At 45.0% G+C, this 20,942-nt stretch overlaps 1 protein-coding gene across 1 annotated transcript; it reads right to left on the bottom strand.

Moving 5' to 3' along the window:
• Positions 1-10,965: 10,965 nt before the first annotated feature.
• Positions 10,966-20,689, bottom strand: cbx6b (chromobox homolog 6b). Its single transcript, XM_035181791.2, has 5 exons — positions 19,946-20,689; positions 16,133-16,415; positions 15,683-15,924; positions 14,098-14,277; positions 10,966-13,658 (listed from the first exon to the last, which is right to left on the bottom strand). Exons 1-5 carry the CDS (start codon positions 20,639-20,641, stop codon positions 13,428-13,430), a joined length of 1,632 nt encoding a protein of 543 aa, XP_035037682.2. The 5' UTR covers positions 20,642-20,689; the 3' UTR covers positions 10,966-13,427.
• Positions 20,690-20,942: the final 253 nt, after the last annotated feature.

Below are 20,942 nucleotides of genomic sequence, written 5' to 3'. Positions count from 1 at the left end.
GTGCACAGAGAGAAATGAATTGATATTCCAAAGGAGTCCAGATTAAATCAAATATTCATCTCTTTAACAAAGTCTCTCTTTCTCTGAACCTGTCTTCTCCTCCTGCTCCCTCTCCCCCTTTTTTTTTTTTTACCATAAACCATCCATTATATTTCCTGCTATGACTAAATCCCTGTCTCTGACTCTCACTGTTTTCTCTCCTCCGAGGGCTAAAAATCATTCTCATGCATACTGTTAATTAGCCAACTACACCGTACGTTTCTGTTAATTAGCCAAGTTTGCTCTGAGAGAGAATATATTATGTATGTTGCAGCAGGTCCCAGTAGAATAGGCTAATGATTGCCAATACAGCAGAAAATATGCTGCGGTATGGAAATGTGAACGTTTCATTACATGTAAACAACTGTTGACTGTCACAAATGAGATCACAATGTAGGTGCGTAAACACACACACACACACACACACACACACACACACAGAACGAGTGGGTAAACAGACGACTTGTTAGATTATGCAGACAAATTATTATTTGTCATGTTTGAGTAAACTGAGTAAACATACAAAGTTTTGAGAATCTTCAGAATAACGTTGCAGAACTGAGATGATCTCTGCATGTAACTGGAGCTTCTGTTTAATGATTCATTAAACTCACGGTCTGATGTTGTCATGTATTTTTCAATGCAGCTGAGAATGTGTTTGGATGCAAAGAGTTTTACCACAACTGTGAACTACATGTTCTCTGTACTGCCAATCAGGGCTGGAGACAATCCCGGCTGATATTGGGGCGAGAGGCTACATAAAGAAAGACCCCTGATCAAAGTGGGATTCAAACCAAGGTACTTATTGCTGTGCAGCAACCGTGCTAACCGCTGTTCCACTGCGCCATCACAAGAAAAATAAAATAAAATAAAATAAATGATATATAAATAATGAATAAGGATTCACCAAAGGAATTAAAGTCCTTCCTGTGGGGAACATGACTGTGTGCAACAACTTTCATCGCAATCTCCAGTATGAGTCACTGGAACATTGAAATAGTTGATAAGATAAGATAAGATAAGATAAGATAAGATAAGATGCCCAGACAGGAAACCCGAGTCTATAATAACTAGTTACCTATAATGACAGTTGCTATATTTCTATATGTCGTTTATTAGCCCTTTTTCTGACTTCTCCGTTCTGCCTGTGAAACTCATCCCCAAACTTATTGGCTCCCACTGCAGACATAAAAGTTTAAAGTGGCTCACAGTTATATCGTTACATTTTTAATCAAGGCTAAATGGTTTCTCACAACAGCTTGCGACTGCACATTTTACCAGACATGACCCAAAAAAAAGCAGCAAATAGAGCATTTGTCTGGAACTATTTTCAGCCGTGGATAAATATGCATTAGCGAACAGTTGAGGCAGCAGGATGGTGCGTGGTGCCGTCTGTAAATAAACAGCGTCTGTGGCAGTTGAAGGAACCGAGGTGAAATAATCTTGTGTTGTTCTTGTGTGACGTGTCGCTTCCTGCTGCTCTCCTCGGATGATGGTGTGCATGTAGAAACAAGAGTTGTTGATGTTATAGTGTTTCGCACAGAATAAATCTTCCCTGGTCGACAGGGCGGCAGCGACCCTCACCTCATTCTTCATTTTTACACAACGCGGAGGTGGCAGCAGAATGGCGTGTCAGGCCAGAGCGGCTACACTGGGTCTGAACGTGCAGGACGTACTTTCACACACAAGACGTCATGAGAGCTCAGCGTGTGAGACAGAATCACTAACTGCCGTGTGGTGTTATGTAATGTGATATGTTATGGATCCCTCGTGTTTTCTCACCCGAGGTCACTTCAGGTTCAGCCTCTTAACAACAGGCACCAAAAGGAAAAGATCGTGTGGCAGATCAGTGACGTCACCATCCTCCAATCAGCTGCATCCGCTCTGTCAGTGCTGATGATCTTTTTGCAGGATGTCAGGAGATAGAAGTATAATAGGATGTTTTAAATATCTGTAGCTTTCTTTTCTTTTGTACCCATTCACGCGCGCAACAAAACTCGCTCCAACACTCCCATTCAAAGAGTGAAAAACATCCTTCAAAGCTTTGAAGCCCCGTTTCGCTCGCAGCACTCGCGGCTTCATGTAGGTTGCTTGGAAACAACCCAGAGTTTGGCACCTAATTGGAGCGTGTGCTTTATCCAGCGGCAGCGCGGACCCCACTCCGTTGTGCAAACTCAGGATAATGAGACAAAGTGGGTTCCGCATCACATCTGGCACATTAGAGGGTGAACGGGCAGCAGAGGGTCTTTTGGATCCTGGGGAGGGGCTGACCGATGAAAGCCTCTGAGTCCTGGTGTTTGTGTGTGTGTACTTGGTCCTGATGCTCTATAGCAGCTGAATGCATGTAAAATCAGCATCCACGTGTACTCGTGTGGGTAAAAACAGCTTGAAGTTGCCTGATGAGCACCCTGGAGTTTTCTCCTTTCTCTTTTAGGTGTGTGTGAGTGTGGAATACAAAGAGAGCCAAGTGTTTAATCAAGTGTCGGCCGATGTTTGAAGTGTGAGCGGCGCCGCAGCTCTCTGTGGTTCTCGCTCTCTTTGTGTTTGAGCTACAGTATGTTTGCAGGTGTGTGAAATGCAAAAAAGGCTGTTTCATCATGTGTTGCTCGGTGTTTGAAGTAATGGAGTTCCTTCTTCGTCTTTGACTCCCTCTCTTCACCTCTAATCTCTCTGTTGCTCTCTTCCACATGCTCCCTTCTACTTTCACCTCTTCTCTCTCTTCTTCCCGCTCCCTCCCCCTGTCCCTCTCTCCTTCGCTCCCTCTTCTTCTCTCTTTCGCTCTCTCAGTGAGCTCAGAGGCCTTGATGTCTTTGAAAGCGTTGACTCCTGTGGCTTCGGCTTCCAATGCTGCCGCTGCTGCACTCCCACTATACAGACATGAATATTTCAACGGGTGGGACGGGAGGGTCGAGAGACGTGGGAGACGAAAGGGAGAGAGCGGGTGAGGGGGGAGGGGTGACGGGAGGGATGGAGGCATAACAGGTGCGAGCAAGAGGCACAAATTAAGACGAAGAGGGGACGGATGCAAATGGAGAACAGAAGGAAACAAGACGGAAAACATGAGGAGGAGAGAGGGAGGGAGGGGAGGAGAGGTGCGATAGATGTTGGAGGAGCGTGAGACCTCAAGGAGGGAACTCGTGTGGAATACCAACTAGAGTTAGAGCTACAATGGGTTTGATACACACACACACACACACACACACACACACACACACACACACACACACACACACACACACACACACACACACACACAGAGGCAGAGTATAATGCAACAACAAACAACATGTATAAGCAAAGTGGAAAATCATATTAAACCCCTCCGGATTCCAGCCGTCTCGTATTCCCAGCGGATTCATTCTAATCTCACCATCTACATTTCTCCACTCCATCCATCTTTCATAACCTTACATGTGTCTCTCCCCTTTTCCTCCCCTTCTCTCCCCCCACACACCCCACACCCCTCTCCTCTTATTGTCTCCCGCTCCTCATCCATTTTCAAGGTGACAGCTTGTGGGATAATCTAATCCTGCATCTCCACATGAGACGATCTGTCATCGGCTGTCGCTGTATATGTGGATCTGTGTTGTATATGAATGTGCACGAGGAGACATTAGGAAGGATGGAGGGATGGAGAGAGAAGAAGGGAAGAAAGGAAGGAAGGAAGGAAGGAAGGGAGGGCAAAGCATTGAGGTAGATTTATCAAACAGAGCACAACCCCAGCAAGAATAACATGAAGACTATACAAAAACTTGTTTTTCAAGATTCAAGATCGACTTGAACAGAATCTTTCGTTTTCATAAAGCACTTCACTGACACTGACTTGATGACTAATCCATTAAAAATAAAACATTAAACTGACTTATTTTAACTCTCGCTGGGAGTCTGCTCGAGGAGTTTCTTTTGGATTCTTTGGAAGTTCTTTTCCTTTCCCAAAGTTGGAGAGAAAATGATAAAGTACTATAAACTCAAAAAGGAAATTTATGAAATCATAAACTAACCGTCAACCACAGTATCTTTTATTTTCATTGATATTATCTACTGTTTTTTGTGCCTTTATGTGAAGGGACAAACAGGAGATGTGGGGATGAGGGTTCAGCCGGGATTCAAACCAGAGACTCGCTGCTCAGGGAGTGTGCACCCATTTCTCATGCTAGGCTAACTATTTAGCTATCGGGTCGTCCACAGGTGCTTTTCAGTGTAGACAGTCTTGTCCTTTGTGTCAGCTAACAGCTTTCAGGTTAACTGCCCCTGCTCAACCGAGCCTGCAGGAGTTTCATCCTTCAGCTGTTTTCTGATTCATGTCAAAGTGGACTCACAGCCCTGCACTGCTCCTGCAGAGCCCTGTAGGTGTCAGAGCAACAGTGTCACCACAGAGACATGGAAGAGGTCAGAGGTCATCACAGCTCACAAGCACAGCCGCAGGTGGTCGGCCTGTGATGGAGGAATATGTTTGCCTATAAGTGAAAAGCTCCCAGCAGCAGCTCAGTCAGTGTGAGGATAGTGTCCATGGACTGTATGAAAAGATGGAGGACCCGTCTCCATTTCATTCCACTATCCAGAAATGAAGCCAGAGATACAAAGCAGATGGAGCCACGGAGGCGAGGTCCTTGCTTCTGATGCACATGTGAGTCCGTCTCAGTTGTGTGTACAAAAAACCAACACACAGGTAAAGAGAGAGCGTTGGAAGATGGAGCTCATGACTCACAGAGCTGCACCAGTGTAGCTGCTGATGCACGCTCATGATTTCTAATTAATGACTTTCATCAGCGATTGTGGAGAATCCATTACTCATCAAGTCGAGGGCTGAGAGATAGAGGGAGAGGGAGAGGGAGAGAGGGAGAGGGAGAGAGAGAGAGAGAGAGAGAGAGAGAGAGAGAGAGAGAGGGAGAGGGAGAGGGAGGAGAGGGAGAGAGAGGGAGAGGGAGAGAGGGAGAGGGAGAGGGGAGAGAGAGAGGGAGAGGGAGAGAGAGAGAGAGGGAGAGAGAGAGAGAGAGAGAGAGAGAGAGAGAGAGAGAGAGAGAGAGAGAGAGAGAGAGAGAGAGAGAGGGAGAGAGAGAGAGAGAGAGAGAGGGGGGAGAGAGAGAGTGGAAATAAGGTTGTCGGCAAAAAGTCAAGACTTGAGCCATGAGTAGGTGTGTGTTTGTGTTTGTGTGTGTGTGTTTGTGTCTGTGTTTGTGTCTTTCTAGCAGGCAGAACATCAATTTCCCGCAGATGGCATGAAGAGCCCTCAGAGGACACGGCCTGTGCGCTCACTCAGACAATATTTGGAGGACAAAACACGGAGACAGATACATTTTTAAACCGGTCTATTCTTGAAACCTTGAAATGCAACAAGAAGGTTGAAAGGTTTCTGTGTCTGGAAACACATTTATATTTCAGCAAGGGGCACATGGTACATTTACTTATAGCAACACTTTTACACTTTTATTTCTCGCCCGTGCAAGAAGGTCTCGTTGGAAAGATGTAAAACCAAAATCAAAATTCGAAATAAGAAGAGTGATAATATAAAACACTTCGTGCCTACAAAAATTAACCACACACACACACACACACACATACACACAATCATGACAACAGAACCAAAGCCGTCCCTGATTATACTACATGCTTCAAAAATGATCATGCATCTGCTCACGCCATCGCATAGGAAGGAGTGAGAGACAAAAGGTTGAGAGAGAGAAGGATGTTATGTAAGGAGAGAGAGAGAGAGAGAGAGAGAGAGAGAGAGAGAGAGATACGGCTGTTTGTGTGATTAATTTATTTTCATTTCATTCATTGAAAAGATATGAAAACACAAACAAATACACGCACAAAATGTAAAGCAAAGCACAAAGCAAAAAGAAAACCCAGACACAGACCATCCCCTGGATCCTGAGGAACTGATTTCTCCGCTCCGAGCGGTCGACATCTCTATTGTCCAGAAACCCACACACGAAAAGAAGTGGGAGTTGCGAAGCTTCCATCGAGTGACACCTTGTTTTTTTTGCTGCTATATTAAACCATCAGTGCAGTTTGGAAATACCTGATCAATCTGGATCCCACAAGATCTGTGTCAGCTGCATATAGAACGTATAGAACTAGATTCAGGCTTATTTAAAGTATTATCATTTTCCCCTTTTTACAATTCGACTGGTGCTAAACAAACTTTGAGTTAAAACAACAAAACTTATATTTAAAATGCACAGTTGTGTGTTTGTACACTGATAATAAAAACATTAATAATCATGATCCATGAGACTACGTGTTTAATCACTTTCTCAATCAATAATACGTATTGTTACTCTGGTGTCTTAGAGAAGATCGATAAAACAATCAACTGCAGCAAAATGTGTGAAAGAAGGTTTTCTCCAAAGTGCAACAAAATACTGAGATGAATGTAAAGACGCTCAATAAGAAGAACCTGTGTGATTATTGGATTAAAGTATCAAGAGATGAAACAAACAAACAAACGCAGATGTATTTATGATAAAGCTCACTCTGGGTGTGGGTGTAGTCAAAGCACCTGAGTGCGTATGTATTCTTAACCGCTGCGGCTGCACAGGAAACAAACCCAACAACTCTGGCTGCGTTGCGTGAGTTACACAAGGCCACCTACATGTGTGTGAATGAGTGCTGCATCGGTAGAGCCGAGCAGGGAGAGAGAAGCGAGGGAGGAATACGAGATGTGAAGAGGGCGACAAAGACGGAGGAAGAGCAAAGCCTGTTCCTGTCCAGATGGAGCCTCTGTGGGCAATTTGGACCGTGAGCGTGTGTGTGTGTGTGTGTGTGTGTGTGTGTGTGTGTGTGTTGTAATGATTCTGGTGCTCTGCCATGTGGAGGCTGAGTAGGTGGATCACCGAAAATGGAAAGTGATGAATCGGTTTATTGTGAATAGTGATAACCCTTAAAAAATGTTGAAACTCAGACCTTGCACATGGTTAGGATTTACCATAATTACATAAAGCAGTGGCCCATCTACACACGTCGTTTCCATTAGATTTCTTACTGCTGCTGCTTCACGTTCACAAACTAAATGTCATCTTGGGAAAGACGACGAGATTCGAGAGCTTCTGTAGCTGCTGGTGTCAAAGTGCTCGGCCTTTCAGTTCTCTGTGTGTGAATCCTGTGCTGGCAGAGCATGAAAAATATATCGAGCTAAAGTGAAAATATATTACTTAATTTCCGATGGGAAAGTTCAATCAATATTTACTGCGTCTGTAAATGAATCGTTTCTCCCCCTGAAGTCAAATCCCAGCAGAGCGCCACACACACACAGACACACACACACACACACACACACACACACACACAGCTGACGAGTCAAAAGCTGCTTCTCTGTTGCATATCTGCTTGATCATTAAAACAAATATTTATATATCTTTTCGATCTGATTAAAAAACATCTCGATAAAAGAGGCAGCACATTCTGACTCTGATTCCCTGTGAAGGAAGCTCGACAGTCGAAGACAACCAGGACACAGACTGATTCATCTTTTTGAGTTTGTGCTGTCCCACCAGTTCTTCTGCTGTGTTTGTTGGACCATCCATTCCAAGGATTACGGGATTACAATGTGTTCCTAGATGGAACATTATGGATTAGATAGGGAGGAGTAATCCAACAGGGAATATCCTCCTCTGCCTGTGGATGATAAGTATTGAATGCTAAATATGGCGCGCCCTGGTGATCATAGAGGTTTTTACAGGAACCGGAAGGTCACAGGTTAAATCCCTGCCGCAGCCAGCGTGTCCATTACTGTCAGAGCGTCCTGTGTCGTGTTTCCTTTCACACGCCCGATGCTGCCACTGCACTGTAGCTTTTTACGATTCGGCGAGAAAAGCAAAGTTACCAGCCCCTAAGTGTAATGTGCAAAAAGAAATTAACACCCAACGCTCCATAAGCTGTTACATACCGACTGTGACAGGAAACTTACTTGAGTATCTCCGTCTCCAATCTGTCATCTGTGCAGATATGTCAGGAAACTGTGGTCTGACGCTGAAGAGCACAAGCACGCCCGGTTTGTCAGAACAAAGAGACATACGAGTAGGGATTTAAAAGCAAATCCATTTATCACTGCTTCTCCGCCTCGAGACATAAGTCATGTCAACATCATTTTGGGGATTTTCTCTGAGGTCCTTGTTCACACAATGGTGATGAAATGACGAGCCAATCCGGTGACTGACAGTGAAAAAAAGGCAATATCCCAGCACTGAGGGGTAAAGAACGATACAGCAGCAATATCTGTAATCTCCAATTAGCGAGAGTCAATCTGTTCCAACTATTCCAGTGGATAAGACACAACTCAGCACCGTTTGTTCACGCAATCCTCTCTCTCAGTAACGGACTTACAACTTAAGTCCATCAGCGGCTCTCCTGCTCGTGCCAGACACTCAGTCAGCTGGTCGGTGTCACACAACTTAGAAGTAAACCGAGTCAAAGTCCTGCTAACCTCATTAGTGTGTGTGTGAGAAACTGCTAACACACACTGATTATAACCTGCGTTAAACAGGCCTGAGCCCTGTGCTGGGCAGGGATGTTCCCAGACCAACACCAGCCTCCGATACCAATTAAAACCTGGGTCGTTCATCTGCGAAATCCATGTATCGATCCTTTTACCGGAAACCACCTCTTCTTCTCTACTGCTCCAAAATAGCAGATAGTGCAGCATTAACCAAGAGCTATAGAATGTGGTATTATCTCTCCCCACAAGTAAAACTGTGAGGTATTAAAACGTAAAGATTTTTATTTTATTAGATAAATGATGACTGCACTTTAACAGCTATTTAAAGGAAGCAATTGATCTGCATTCCTGTTTTTATTTATTCTTTCAGTTATGACGGTTAAACTAGGTAATAAAAGAAGTTTTCATTCTCTGTACTTGTTTTTTTAAAAGGGTTTAGCAATCATTACTTTCATACTGGTTTAGTAGCGTTAAAATATGTTATATATATATATATAAGTTATGTTTTTAAATGCACAGGTTCTGGGTCGCTGCTCTGCATCAGCCGATATGCAAAGTCCAGGTATCAGAGTGGGTATCAGGAAGAAAAGAATCGTATCAGAACATCTGTGTATGTGTCTTATTTTCGTCGGGAGCTGTGTTAAGAGCGTCCTGGCTGAAGGACCGGATGAGAAAAGCGACATGAGGGATTGAGTGAAGAGCAGGTGGCAGAGAGGGAGGAGGAGAGGGGGGTGCAGGGTCTGCCACTGGGAGGAGGAGGAGGAGAGGAGGAGTGAGAAGAAGAGGAGGGTGAGAACGACACAGACGGGAGAGTGAGAATCAGACGAGTCTATTTTAATACAGACAAAGTGGAGACATGGAGATTACACGCTGATGCTGACACGATTTAATGCAATACAACATAAAACCTGCAGTATTTGAAAGATTACACTGCTGAGAGTTATTTGACTTATTATGGGATTTCATGAAATACTCATTATTCCTCTGCTCCAAGCAACCGGCACAGGCAACAGTGGAGTTAGCGTTTCTGGCCAAGAAATAGTCTGACACATCAAAACCAATGCAAATGCTCCATTTTTATATTACACTTTAGTTTTTAATAAAATAACCAAAATATAACATATTAACTCCATCTCTTTTACTCTGAAATTAGCAGATATATGCAGGTTATTTTAACTCCTTTCCCTTTGCTCTGGGGTTTTCCCCCCCCCCGGTTAGGGTGAGGATCTCTGACCTCTCGTCGCTGTGACCAGATATAAAACCACCACGACAAACCAGATTGAATAATTTATTTCTCTTTTTTAAATTGTTCTTGAAATCGCAATAATCAATGGAGGTGGGGTCGGCTCAAACTGGTCCAGCTGGTGCAGACTCTGGGCAAAAGGAAACAATAGGATTAATTCACTTCCAGTGTATTTGCCTCCTTTTAAAGAGGGAAAGTGGAACCCACCTCGACACGTTCGGGTGTGCTTTTGTAATATAACGTAGTTAGGTTTGCACTGTTCGGTCCAGTGGCTCCTGTCCCTGCAGGGTCCTTCATGAGGAAATCAACTGTCCACTCCAAGGAGTTGTTGGACAGATACAATAAAAAGTAAATTTCCCTCTTTTGGTAAAAAAATCTGTCATTTAAAAAAAGCCCAGGCCAGACCCAATGTTCTTTAAAAAAACAAAGAGGTTTACTTTCCTTTTCCACAAGAACGCTCCAGCTCCACAGTCCATGCAGGGATCCTCTCCCTCCACGAAGAGGCTGCTCGGCTCGGCTCGGCTCGGCTCGGCTCGGCTCAGCTCTGCTCCCTTTCTGCCAACAGCCATCACTCAGTTTGCTCCGGTTGCAGATTGGGAAACACCTGACACCTGCGCTGGGGAGGAGTCGTGAGCTTCCCTGTGGCAATGTACTGATGCGTGCACTGCACACTGAACCTGATGAAACTCAAACCAAAGAATTAAACATGCAAATTTAAAATGTGGCACAGCAAACACGTCAGATTCAGTAGCGGGTGCTGATCATTCTCGCTGCAGGTCTCATGACACCCTGTTTCCACATCCGTGCTCCTGCAACATCACTGAGAAACCACACGTTTGTGTTCACTGCACGTAGTACACAGTGTAGTTAGACTTTCATTGAACCTGACGTCCTGAACTCTCTGTGCCTCTGAGACGTGTGCTGCAGAGATACAACCTGTTTTCTATCATCTGGACGAGCGGCTGAGTCACAACACATGACTCACCGGATCTTTAAGATGCTTCATTTACTCGTAACTCATTGTGTTTTCATGCAGCTGCAGCACCGGAGGGAGGAGGCTCTCTGGGCTCCTCTCCTTGAAGTCCTCTCCTTTTAATCTGCTCGTAACGTGAATGAACAGAAGCCTCTGACAACCAGTGATGCTTCGCTTCTGTCATTGTAATAAGTATTTTTCTTGTAGAGCCTGGAAAGCTCTTCACTTGGTTTGTGAAGCTCAAAGTCACTGAGAAAAACAACCACGTTCTTTACGTCTAAAAATTAAGACTTTATTAAAGATTTGAGGTTTGCACACGACTCATATTCAGTAACAACACAACACCGTACAAGACACGGACGCACATTATTTATACAAACGACAACATGAAAATAGACAGATTCCGATGCATACAGTAAAAAAAACAAACTGAATAGTCATGTAAGAAAAGACAAACGTTGCCGATAGAGTTAAAAAGCTTCAGTTTCAACAATCATGAACGTAAAAATGCTGCACGACTATCAAAAAGCCCCAAAAAGCTCCGACGCGAGCTGAACAGACACCAGGCATATATATTGATCATAACACTGCAGACTCAGACGAATCATCAAAGCACCGCGAGACGATTTTTTGACCTGATTCAGCATCAGCTCGGCAGATCCGCACACTTTAAGTCCCGCGTCGGTGTTTTCAAATGTTTTGTCAAATCCCTTAAATCCTAAAAAACAAAACCAACGGGGGGGAATCCGCAGAGACACTGATGCTTAATGAGTTCAAAATATCTCGCAGTGTGAATTTTTTCATCGGGAGGATGCGTTTGATGATTTGTTTACATGGGTACAAACACCCTGACAGGCACTTTCCACTAAGGATTATTTTTTATGCTGTGAGAGGGAAATGTTGAAATGAACAATCTGTACCGAACAGCATGTGTCACAGAGCGAGTGAGAATAAGTGTCTGGATGTGTCTGGAGTAAAAAAACTAAAACAAAAGATAGATGAGACGGGATGCAAACATAAAGTATAACAGTTTGTTGAGTTATAACAACGTATAACTGAGCGGTTGCATCTGTAAAACAGTCGATATTCATAACTGTGGTTGGGTTATGATCATTTATGAGAGCAAAAGTGTGAGTGTTGCATTCAAGGCCGTGAATTTAAAGTTTACTCCAAGAGAAGCCGAACGTTTCCTTGCAGAATGACATAAATGGGCCAGAGGCGTGTCAAGAAACGTGTAAATGCATCATTCTGCCAGTGGAGGTGTTTTCCTTAGGGATTACATGTCTTGTTTTGGATTTGTTTTCCGTAGCTCATTTACAGAACAAAAGAGACGCTCAGGCCTTCGCACGAGAACACAAAATACAGGCGTTGATTCATGAGGCACTGTCCTCCTCTGTGAAACTGCTGAGCGACACATCGCAGTGGCGAGACATTACAAGTATATGAATAACTCATGCAGAGGTGAAAACAATGTAGCATCGCTCCAAAACAAGCGTTCGATCCCGTCCGCCTCTTTCCCCCCTGTCCTCCCTCTTTCCTCCCTCTTTCGTCATCTGCTCCTCGCTGCTTAACATTCCCTCCACTTCCTGCAACATTTTTCATCACCTTACCTTGACTCCCCACTCTAAAGCTTTCACAGCCCTTAATTAACTCCAGTCTGCGCCTGCTGGTCATGGGGGGATTTCAGCTGGCTCCACTTCTGGGAGCCGTGGAGGAGGTCAAGAGATCGCGGGGCTGCAACAGCTGGGAGCAGCTCTTTGAATTTATTACAGCTTCAGCTTCTTTCTGCACAGTTTTGATTTTTCAAAAGTTTATTGTCATTAAGAAAAGCTCATTTGCCTTCTTGTCCAGTTGAATACTGCCACCAGGTTATACAGCTATAGCATAATTAGCCTTTAAACACCTTCAGAGCTCACAAATCAACGTGCTGTATCTTGTTTTTTTGATTTTAATTAAAACTAAAAGTGTATAAACATCAATTCTACACTTCACTCTTTCTTGGTGCACGACCAGAAACCCCCTGTTTTCTCTGCTGGTTGAAGAAAGTGTTTGAATTGTCATTTTTACACTAAACAAGATAAAGCAAATGAGAAGTATCAAGCTTCATTTTGTCACAGAACCAGGGCAGAAGTGTTTCTCCCCTTTTTTGCTTGTTGCAAGTTCATCTGATGGCAGCTTCAGATTTACTTTGCAGACATCAGAGGGATATTCCTCCTCTGCAAGGAAGTCATTTAGAATCTTCAAATTAGGATATTGCTAATGGAAGCTTCTTAGCTATTTAATCATTCGAGTGCTGGTCAGCGAAGTTTATTCAGCATTAGGCTCATTAGATAACTAGATAACTGCTCTGCCATCAAAAAGCTTTTAATTATAATCGTCTAAATCTGAAACATCTAAAAGTAAATTCTTCAACTCACTTTAAGTACACGTTGCTTTAAAAGTGACAGAAACATCAGCTGTGATCATCAGGAATCCCGTCGTGTTGTGTTGCACAATTCTCCATCGGACCTCCATGACGGATTGTGCAAAGCCTTTACTGTGTCGTGTAGATATTTGCTTTTTCATTTTCCATTATTTAAACTCTCGTCAGTCCGATGCCACAGAGTTGGTTCGAGCGTCGCAGTGCTAACATTGGACAGATGGAATCCTAGTGTTTTCAAATGGCTACAACTTTACCCCCCCATCCAGGCCTTTCTTTCACATCCCTCTCCTCAAAGCCGCTTCCCTGTCGGTCACTGAGAGCTCCTGCTGTGTTTAGCACACGGCTCCCCCGGGTCCTTGCTGGCTCCCCCATAAACACTGACTCCGTTCTCCGTCCAGGGGACAACGCTCCCATGGGCCACTTTGCCGCAGCGAGCCAAGCTGGCCACCTGGCTCGAGGACAGGACCCGGTCCCAAAGGCCCACCTGAGACAGCTCTCCAACCAGGGCCTGGGATGAGTCAAATCCTCCACCGAGGGAATCCTGGAGAGAGAGAAGTGTCGTCAGGTGCGTTTAGAAACTTCCACACACTTTCATAAAGGCTCAGCTTCAACTTTTTGCTGCCTCGGGCCAAACTGTGGACGGGTGGGATAAGTGACAGATATGATATGACAACTACAAAACAAGAAGCCAGCTTGTTGCCAGTAGTTTCCTGGACGTTTGCTCATATATATATCTCAGTCTCTTACCATCTTAACACTTAGTACTGTGCTCTAAACTAAACTGAATTTGTAGATTTTCAGTGTCTCTTAAAAGCTCAAGCTGTATTTTATTCATTGTATCCACTATATATTTATTAGCTGAAGTGAATGGAGCCACAGCTACAGGTGCTAAGTCACTTCTTGTTTCTAGTGCTGATTAGATTTCTTGTGGAGTAAACAGCTTTATCGACCTCCAACCACTTCAAACTCCTTCCATTCACCTGCTCCTGCCCCAGTATGAGGACTCCCCCGGGCCTGATGTGATGTCCGGCGGCCAGCGCGTGGCCCTCGCCCCTCAGCTTCCCCCCCTGGTACGCCTGCCACACTCCCCCCTTCTGGCTCCAGCTCACACAGATGTGCTGCCAGCTGCCTCTGGTGAGGTTCAGAGGTAACTGCGCCACCTAGGAAAGGAAAGAGCAAAGACAATGTTTGGATAAAGTTGTTTTTTGTATCCTGGTAGTTTCAAATGACTGCAACGCATATTATCAGACATGAGTGCAGTGAGATTCTTTTTGCATGTTTTATTGTTCTTGCATGGTTTATACCCAAGATGCTTGATGGACTCATTCTTTATCTCTGTGTGCTTTTCAGATGTTCGGACAAATCAAGCTCACACGATTACAAACGAGTGTAAATCTCCACTCACACAGCTGACGTCATTAAAGTCTGCGGTTCTTCAGCGTGGCCCTGGACACATAGACACTACAATAAGAACATGCACCAGCCCTGAAGGTTTCCAGAATGATTGGATGTCAATGTGTCCTCGGTGCCTTTTCGGTGCACGCCAGTACTTTCCTTTCGTGATTGGCTCACCCAAGGCAAATGTCAATGGCAGGTGTGAACAGGTTTTCCTGGTCCCAAAGACTTTCTGCTGCCTCCAAGGACACACAGCTTTTCCTTCAGGCATCTATTACCATAATGATTTCATTGAGTTACACCCGCAGCCACAGCGCTGCACTACACCACCCTGCAAAGCTGTCAGGGCCGTACCTTAGTTTGTCATTTAAACGTGCAAATTAGGCTTTTTTTACCTTGTCTGCTAAAGTGGCTGTTTCGGTGATTTGTTCTCTTATTTGTATGCTAATACAAAGCACTTCCTCTCCTGTAATAGACGTGAAATCCTAATCAAGGCTAGAATGGGTTTTAAATGCACTACGGTTGTTGAAATCTAAAAGAGCGGATGAGCCTCGGACAGTTTGTCTCCCACATATTAGTGCTGCAGCCTCTCAGATTCAGTAGCTGTGTCTTTCAGGAGCTTTATGAACAGATGGTGCTCTGAAATTCCTAATTCAAATGTTTCTGTGGCTGCACGATTGCATCTTCCTGACAAATTCTAAATTAGTTGTGTATTACTGTCATAAACATATTGACACTCATTGAATAATTAGCATTAGTATAAATTTAGTTCATATATGGAATACATGCAAAAGTGTTGGACACAATCAAGCACACACTCACTACATATGGACCTTGTATTTGATACCATGTAATTGAGAATATTTAATATGTATTTTAACATTTTACATTTATTTAAGTAGCAAAAGAAGCAAAAGAAGAGTTATAAATGAATTTAAGGAATTTAACCCCTGAATAATTTTCATAAGACCCATTTATGTATCGTGAAACACAACAAAAACCTACCACCAAACAGAAAGGTCAGGACAGACACACAGGACAGACACACAGGACAGACACACAGGACAGACACACAGGACAGACACACAGGACAGACACACAGGACAGACACAGTACATGCCCGGTCCCGTGACATTTCAAAGACCCTGCAGCTCAAAGCACATGCAGTACCTTGTCATTGATGAGCAACTCGGTGGGGGTGTGCAGGCCTTGCAGCAGCACCAGTTCGTTGGGCTGCTCAGGGACGGCGTAGGACAGAGGCGTCCCGATGCCTCCCTCCGTGGGCCGCAGCCACAGGCAGAGGGTGAGCGCCCGCAGCTTCGGGATGGAGTGTTTCACAACCGCGTACATGTAGTTTGTCCGTGTGGGGAAGGACAGTCTGTAGCCGTCAGGGAAGGAATGTCCAGAGACACCTGGGGAAGGAGAAACAGAGTTATTAATAAGGTGATTTACTGTTATCTGGAAAGATTATCAGATGGACTTTTTGCTTTCATCATTTATTCATCACATTTTTCTTGAGCAGGACATGGATTTTATTGTCTTTCTAAAAATGTCTCTGTACATTAGCCACAAACAAACACATTGTGATTCTGTCTTGGGTGTTTCCTTTCTTTGACTTACCTTCCTCCAGTCCGGAGATCCGGTGCTGCAGTTTGCTGAGGCCTTGGTCGATTTCCTGTCTGTGTTTCTCAGTTTCCAGCCTGAGGGCTTTTCTCTCCTTCTCCAGCAGCTCCACCTTCCTCTCCAGCTCTCCCTCCAAGTCTTCCATCCTCCAGGGCCTGTCGGCACCAGCTCTGTGCCCGGGATCGGCCGACCTCTCCTGGCCGCCAGACAGCCCGCCTTCCTCATGCGCTCCTGAGATACTACCGTCCGTCTGGTTGTGAGGAAACGGGCCAATGTCTGACTGCAGAGGAGGCAGACAAAGGATTTTAAACTGGTGAGCCGTGTGGGTTTTACAGTCTGAGAAAAACACCGAAACGTAGTCGCTCCACTTGCTGCAGTGTTTATCTGCAGTTCGCTCTCATTATGTGGCTGGTTGCAAGACTCTGAGAGACAAAATTAGACCCAATTAATAAGTGATTTCTCTAAAAGATTAGATTGAGCCTGGGGACACGACTAGGGGCTAATTTAATAAGGTTTCACTTTGTAACACAATGTTTTACTTCAGGGAATAGTGGTGGGAAGTGACTATTTGAGGTTATTTCTCGGATTGGTGCAGAAACAGTGACACAAATTAGATACACCATGTTGATTTAGAGATGTGAGTAGGCAGATTTCGTTACCATCGGACCAATATAGGACAGGCTGAGCAGTTTCTCTTGTGTCTGCTGTTAGTGTCCTGTGGGGTTTCACAGGAAATAGCTGCCTGCTGTGGCCGTGATGGAGCTGTGAGAGTGACGAGCGTGACGCAGGACAGTGAAGTTATGGGCTGGACGGCTGATCAATGAGCTGAATAAGCTCTGTAAAGCCAAGAGGAGCTGTAGATCCAGTCGGTGGTTCTGTGTCGGTTCATTAGCGAACCTTATCCCGTTGTCACATTGCATTGTCAACTGTAACATCCTTAGTATAGAAATACAGATTATAGCCACTTTAAAATCTGTTGTGATGAAAATGTTCACAAAGAGAATAAAAGCGAGTACCCAAGTGTTAAATACAGGAGGTTTCGCTTTCTGAGCAGATCTTGATTAAACTGAGTCATCGCATGTCTACAGGGACCTTTTCAATTAAGTGTAACACAACAAATAACTGAAAGTCAGAAAGGCTGCCAAGAAAATGAATAAATTTCCGCCAACAACAAATTGCTCTGCTCCTCCGCACAATACCTCACTGAAAAAAGAAAAACCCACCAGGGAAGAAATGTGGGAAAATACAGACTCTGCGGCAAAATGCCTAAAACCGGCGTGGTCCAGCGTATCCGGCACCAATGTTGTTTTCCAGTGTGCAGACGAGACGAATCACAGGGGGATTCAAACTGAGAATATCAGGCACTTTACTCGGAACATTAAATAAAAGCTATGTGCACCAACTAGGCCATGATAATGCAAAGAGGTCAGAGGTCAGGTCACCTTTCTCACAAATTAGAAACATGATGGATGGAGCTTTTCCATCGTGAGCTTCACTTCATCCAAAAAACTGAACCCTAAATAATATGCATGCTTCATGTTATGGACTGGAAAATAGAAAAACACAGCAAAATAGAAAACATATGCTCTGTCATGGAGACAGTGTTTTGGCTCCGTAGCAGGTGTGCAAACATTTTTAGAGAAAAAACTGTAGAAACTACAATATCCTCTCTTACATAAAAACATGTCTGTATACAGAATAAACCTCATGTTCACGTGTACATGCATTAGTACCATACAACATAAATATGTGTGTTGATTGTATTTTCATGTGTGATCTTGATTTTTATTCAGATTTGGGGATTTGTTTCAGCTTTTCTGTGATATTTCGGTTAATGCATAATGTTTAGCACCAAATCATTCGTGTGATGTTGAGATAAATATCAGGATAAGTGGAAATGTTGATCGCTGATTCTGCAGGAAAAATGATGATGATCATCAAAGTCGTTCAGATATTCATCCCCTGGGAACCATTAAATCTTTCTTATCTTCCTCATTACATCACCGTCCGTATCTGCCGTACAGTTCCTAAGTCATCAAATTACATCCTTCTCATTTTTATGCAAATTCTCGGGATATTCTCAGACTGTAATTTATGCATTTTTCCCCGTTTGAGGTGCTAAATAAAACAAAACCTGCACAGTAATTAATTATTGAATTTGAATTGCAGATGCTTCCTGACCCCAAAAGGTGCTGCAGTCCCTTAACACCCATTCATGCTTTTATTCCCCTTTAAACCAGTTAAAAAGTCATATTTCATTTGATCGGTTGTAAAGACTATAGTATTGATAAAGGACAATACATTTTTGCTGGAAGATAATGGTCCTGGATGCAGATATCAGCCCATAGGAAGCAGACTGCAGTGGATCAGCACACAGGAGCTGGATCAGCCTTATATCACAGAGAGCTTTCTGTCACTGAGCTGCCGGTGGAAACCATTCTGATGACGCAAGACAAAAAAAAAGGCTTGAAAATGGGAAAACCACTGGCAGCACATTCACACATCTGACTAGATGTTACTGCTAATTGTGAAACAGCAGAAAACAGGCAGGAGGCTGGTGTGGAACTGGATTCTCCTGTTTTCTTTCTGTCCTGATGGATGAAGACGGGTTGTGAGTGTAGGTTTTCTGGTTGTGGCTAAATCTGTGGACATCAAGAGAGTGTGCATGACACACGATGAGGAAAACAGACTGAGTCGACCACATGCGAGAACAAAGCCGTGCTATAGTAAGAAACTCAACACAGTTATTTGACCTGACTACTATTCCCAGATGTGCTCTCTTCTTGTATCTTCCCCGGCACACATGCAGGATCTGATGTAAACACCACACTGTGTTTCTGAAGTAGGCCAAGTAGCTCTTGTACACAGAAACGTGACTTGAATGGTAGAAGAGGCAGAGCGAGGGCGAGGGAAAATACTCAGCTTTTACTTTCAAATGTCACACTGAGACCTGTGAAATCCATTCACATCTTACTCCGTCACACACGGACATTGGATTCAGGCATTATTGAGCTTTTCATGTGATGGTGGGGATACGGGGGAAAACGAAGTGGACAGACATGTCCTAGATAAACTCCCGCAGAGCGAGGAGTCACTCTCCTGCGGAGGAGGACGCTGTGGATCTGCGCTTTCAGCTAATATAGGCACCTGGTGAATTATGTATGGAATTTCTTGAGCCAAAAATGAGGTTGTACATCATCGGATTCTGGTCAGATAAGAGGACGATTACTCCACTCTCTCCTCCCCCTCCTCCTTTTTACTGCTGCTGCTGCTGCTGCCCCTCTTCCTCCTCCCCCTTTATCCTCACCTCCCCTCTCCCCCTCCCCTCTACCTGCCTCACTTGTCATCTCGATCTTATCTTGGCTTTGATAGATGAGCAACATTGGAGGAAAAAAAGCAATCAATTCATGCATAATTTAAAGCACTGTTTTGGCGAAGTATTGAAAAGATGCTTTACTTCCTTTTTGTCATATGCCACCGCTGTATTGTGATATTTACAAATGTAATCACTTGCTTTACTTCATGTTGTATCCGGCTGCCAATATCCAACATCACACACAAAGCCTTTCGGCCAACTCCAAATTTTAAATCCTTGTTTTCACAAAGCTCACATTCACAAATCCATAAAGCGGATACAGAGTGAAGAAGAGACAAATACAGCTCGAAGTGCCAACTCTGATCATTACTTCCTACATGTAGCTGGAGAATCTCATCCTCCAGCTCCGGGGGATTAGTGAGGCCCTTGTCAGGTATTGTTTTATGCAGAGGATGATCTATGTGCTGGGGGGGTCTTCTACGCTCTCTACCTACCTCCAGTTTCTCTATGCGGTCTTTGAGCTGGGTGATCGCCTGCTCCAGCTCATCCACAGCCCTGGCGGTGAGCAGGTGGGCACCGTCGGGCGCTGACACCGGGCTGTCCCGCACCATGATCCGCTCCAGGTGCGTCCCCTCCGCCGCGCCTGTGCCGCCCCACAGCCCCGCCGCGCTCCCGCGTCTCTCCACGCCGTCCAGCCCCTTCTCGCACTCGGATAGTTTCCCCGTCAGCTCCCGGATGGTCCTCTGGTCGGTCAGTATCTGGTCTTTCTGCTGCAGGACGGTCTGCCGGAGCTCCTCCGCGGTGGTGCGGAGGTAGCCCCAGTCCTCGCCGGCGTACAGCGACGGGTCGTCCGCTTGTTGCTGAAAGTTTTTCGGGTTGCAGTCCCCGGCGGGGATCGGCGTGCAGATGAGTCTGCTCACCGCCGGGTCGTGCCCGGTGAGCCCGGTGACCCCCCCCGGTCCACCGAGCCCCATGTTGAACGTGGGCGCCGACGACTCGGGTGTTTCAGAACCATGGAGAGCGCCCAGAGACCCGGGCCTGGCCGCGGAGCCCCCGGGAGTCTGCGCCACCGCGTCCGGGTACAGCGAGTGGTTGTCGGTCGCGGGCTGCTGCTGAGCCGCGGCAGCCCTGGAGGAGCCGGTGTGGACGGCCGCGATGATGCAGATAACCGCTCCGATGAAGGCCACCATCCCGGCGGCCAAGATGACCACAATGAACTTCAGGGTGGCGGTGGGGGGGGGGACTGGGGGGGCGATCGATTACCCGGAAAAAAATCTGAGATTAATGATCCTGATCCAAACTGGAAGAAGCGCTGAAAGCAGCAGGAAAAGTGTCCGATGAGGTGTCTGCGTGAGATCAGGAAAAACAAAGCTCCTCACTTCTCCTCTGTTCCACAACAACAGGCGGTGATTAAACGAGAGTTCTGCACCATAATGAAAATATCAGAACATGAGGAGCAGACGGCGCGGTACACCTCCTCCTCCTCCTCCT

The sequence above is a fragment of the Hippoglossus stenolepis genome, chromosome 16 (assembly GCF_022539355.2).
Source record: "Hippoglossus stenolepis isolate QCI-W04-F060 chromosome 16, HSTE1.2, whole genome shotgun sequence".
Lineage (NCBI taxonomy): Eukaryota > Metazoa > Chordata > Actinopteri > Pleuronectiformes > Pleuronectidae > Hippoglossus > Hippoglossus stenolepis.
This window is presented reverse-complemented; position numbering and strand designations above follow the sequence as displayed.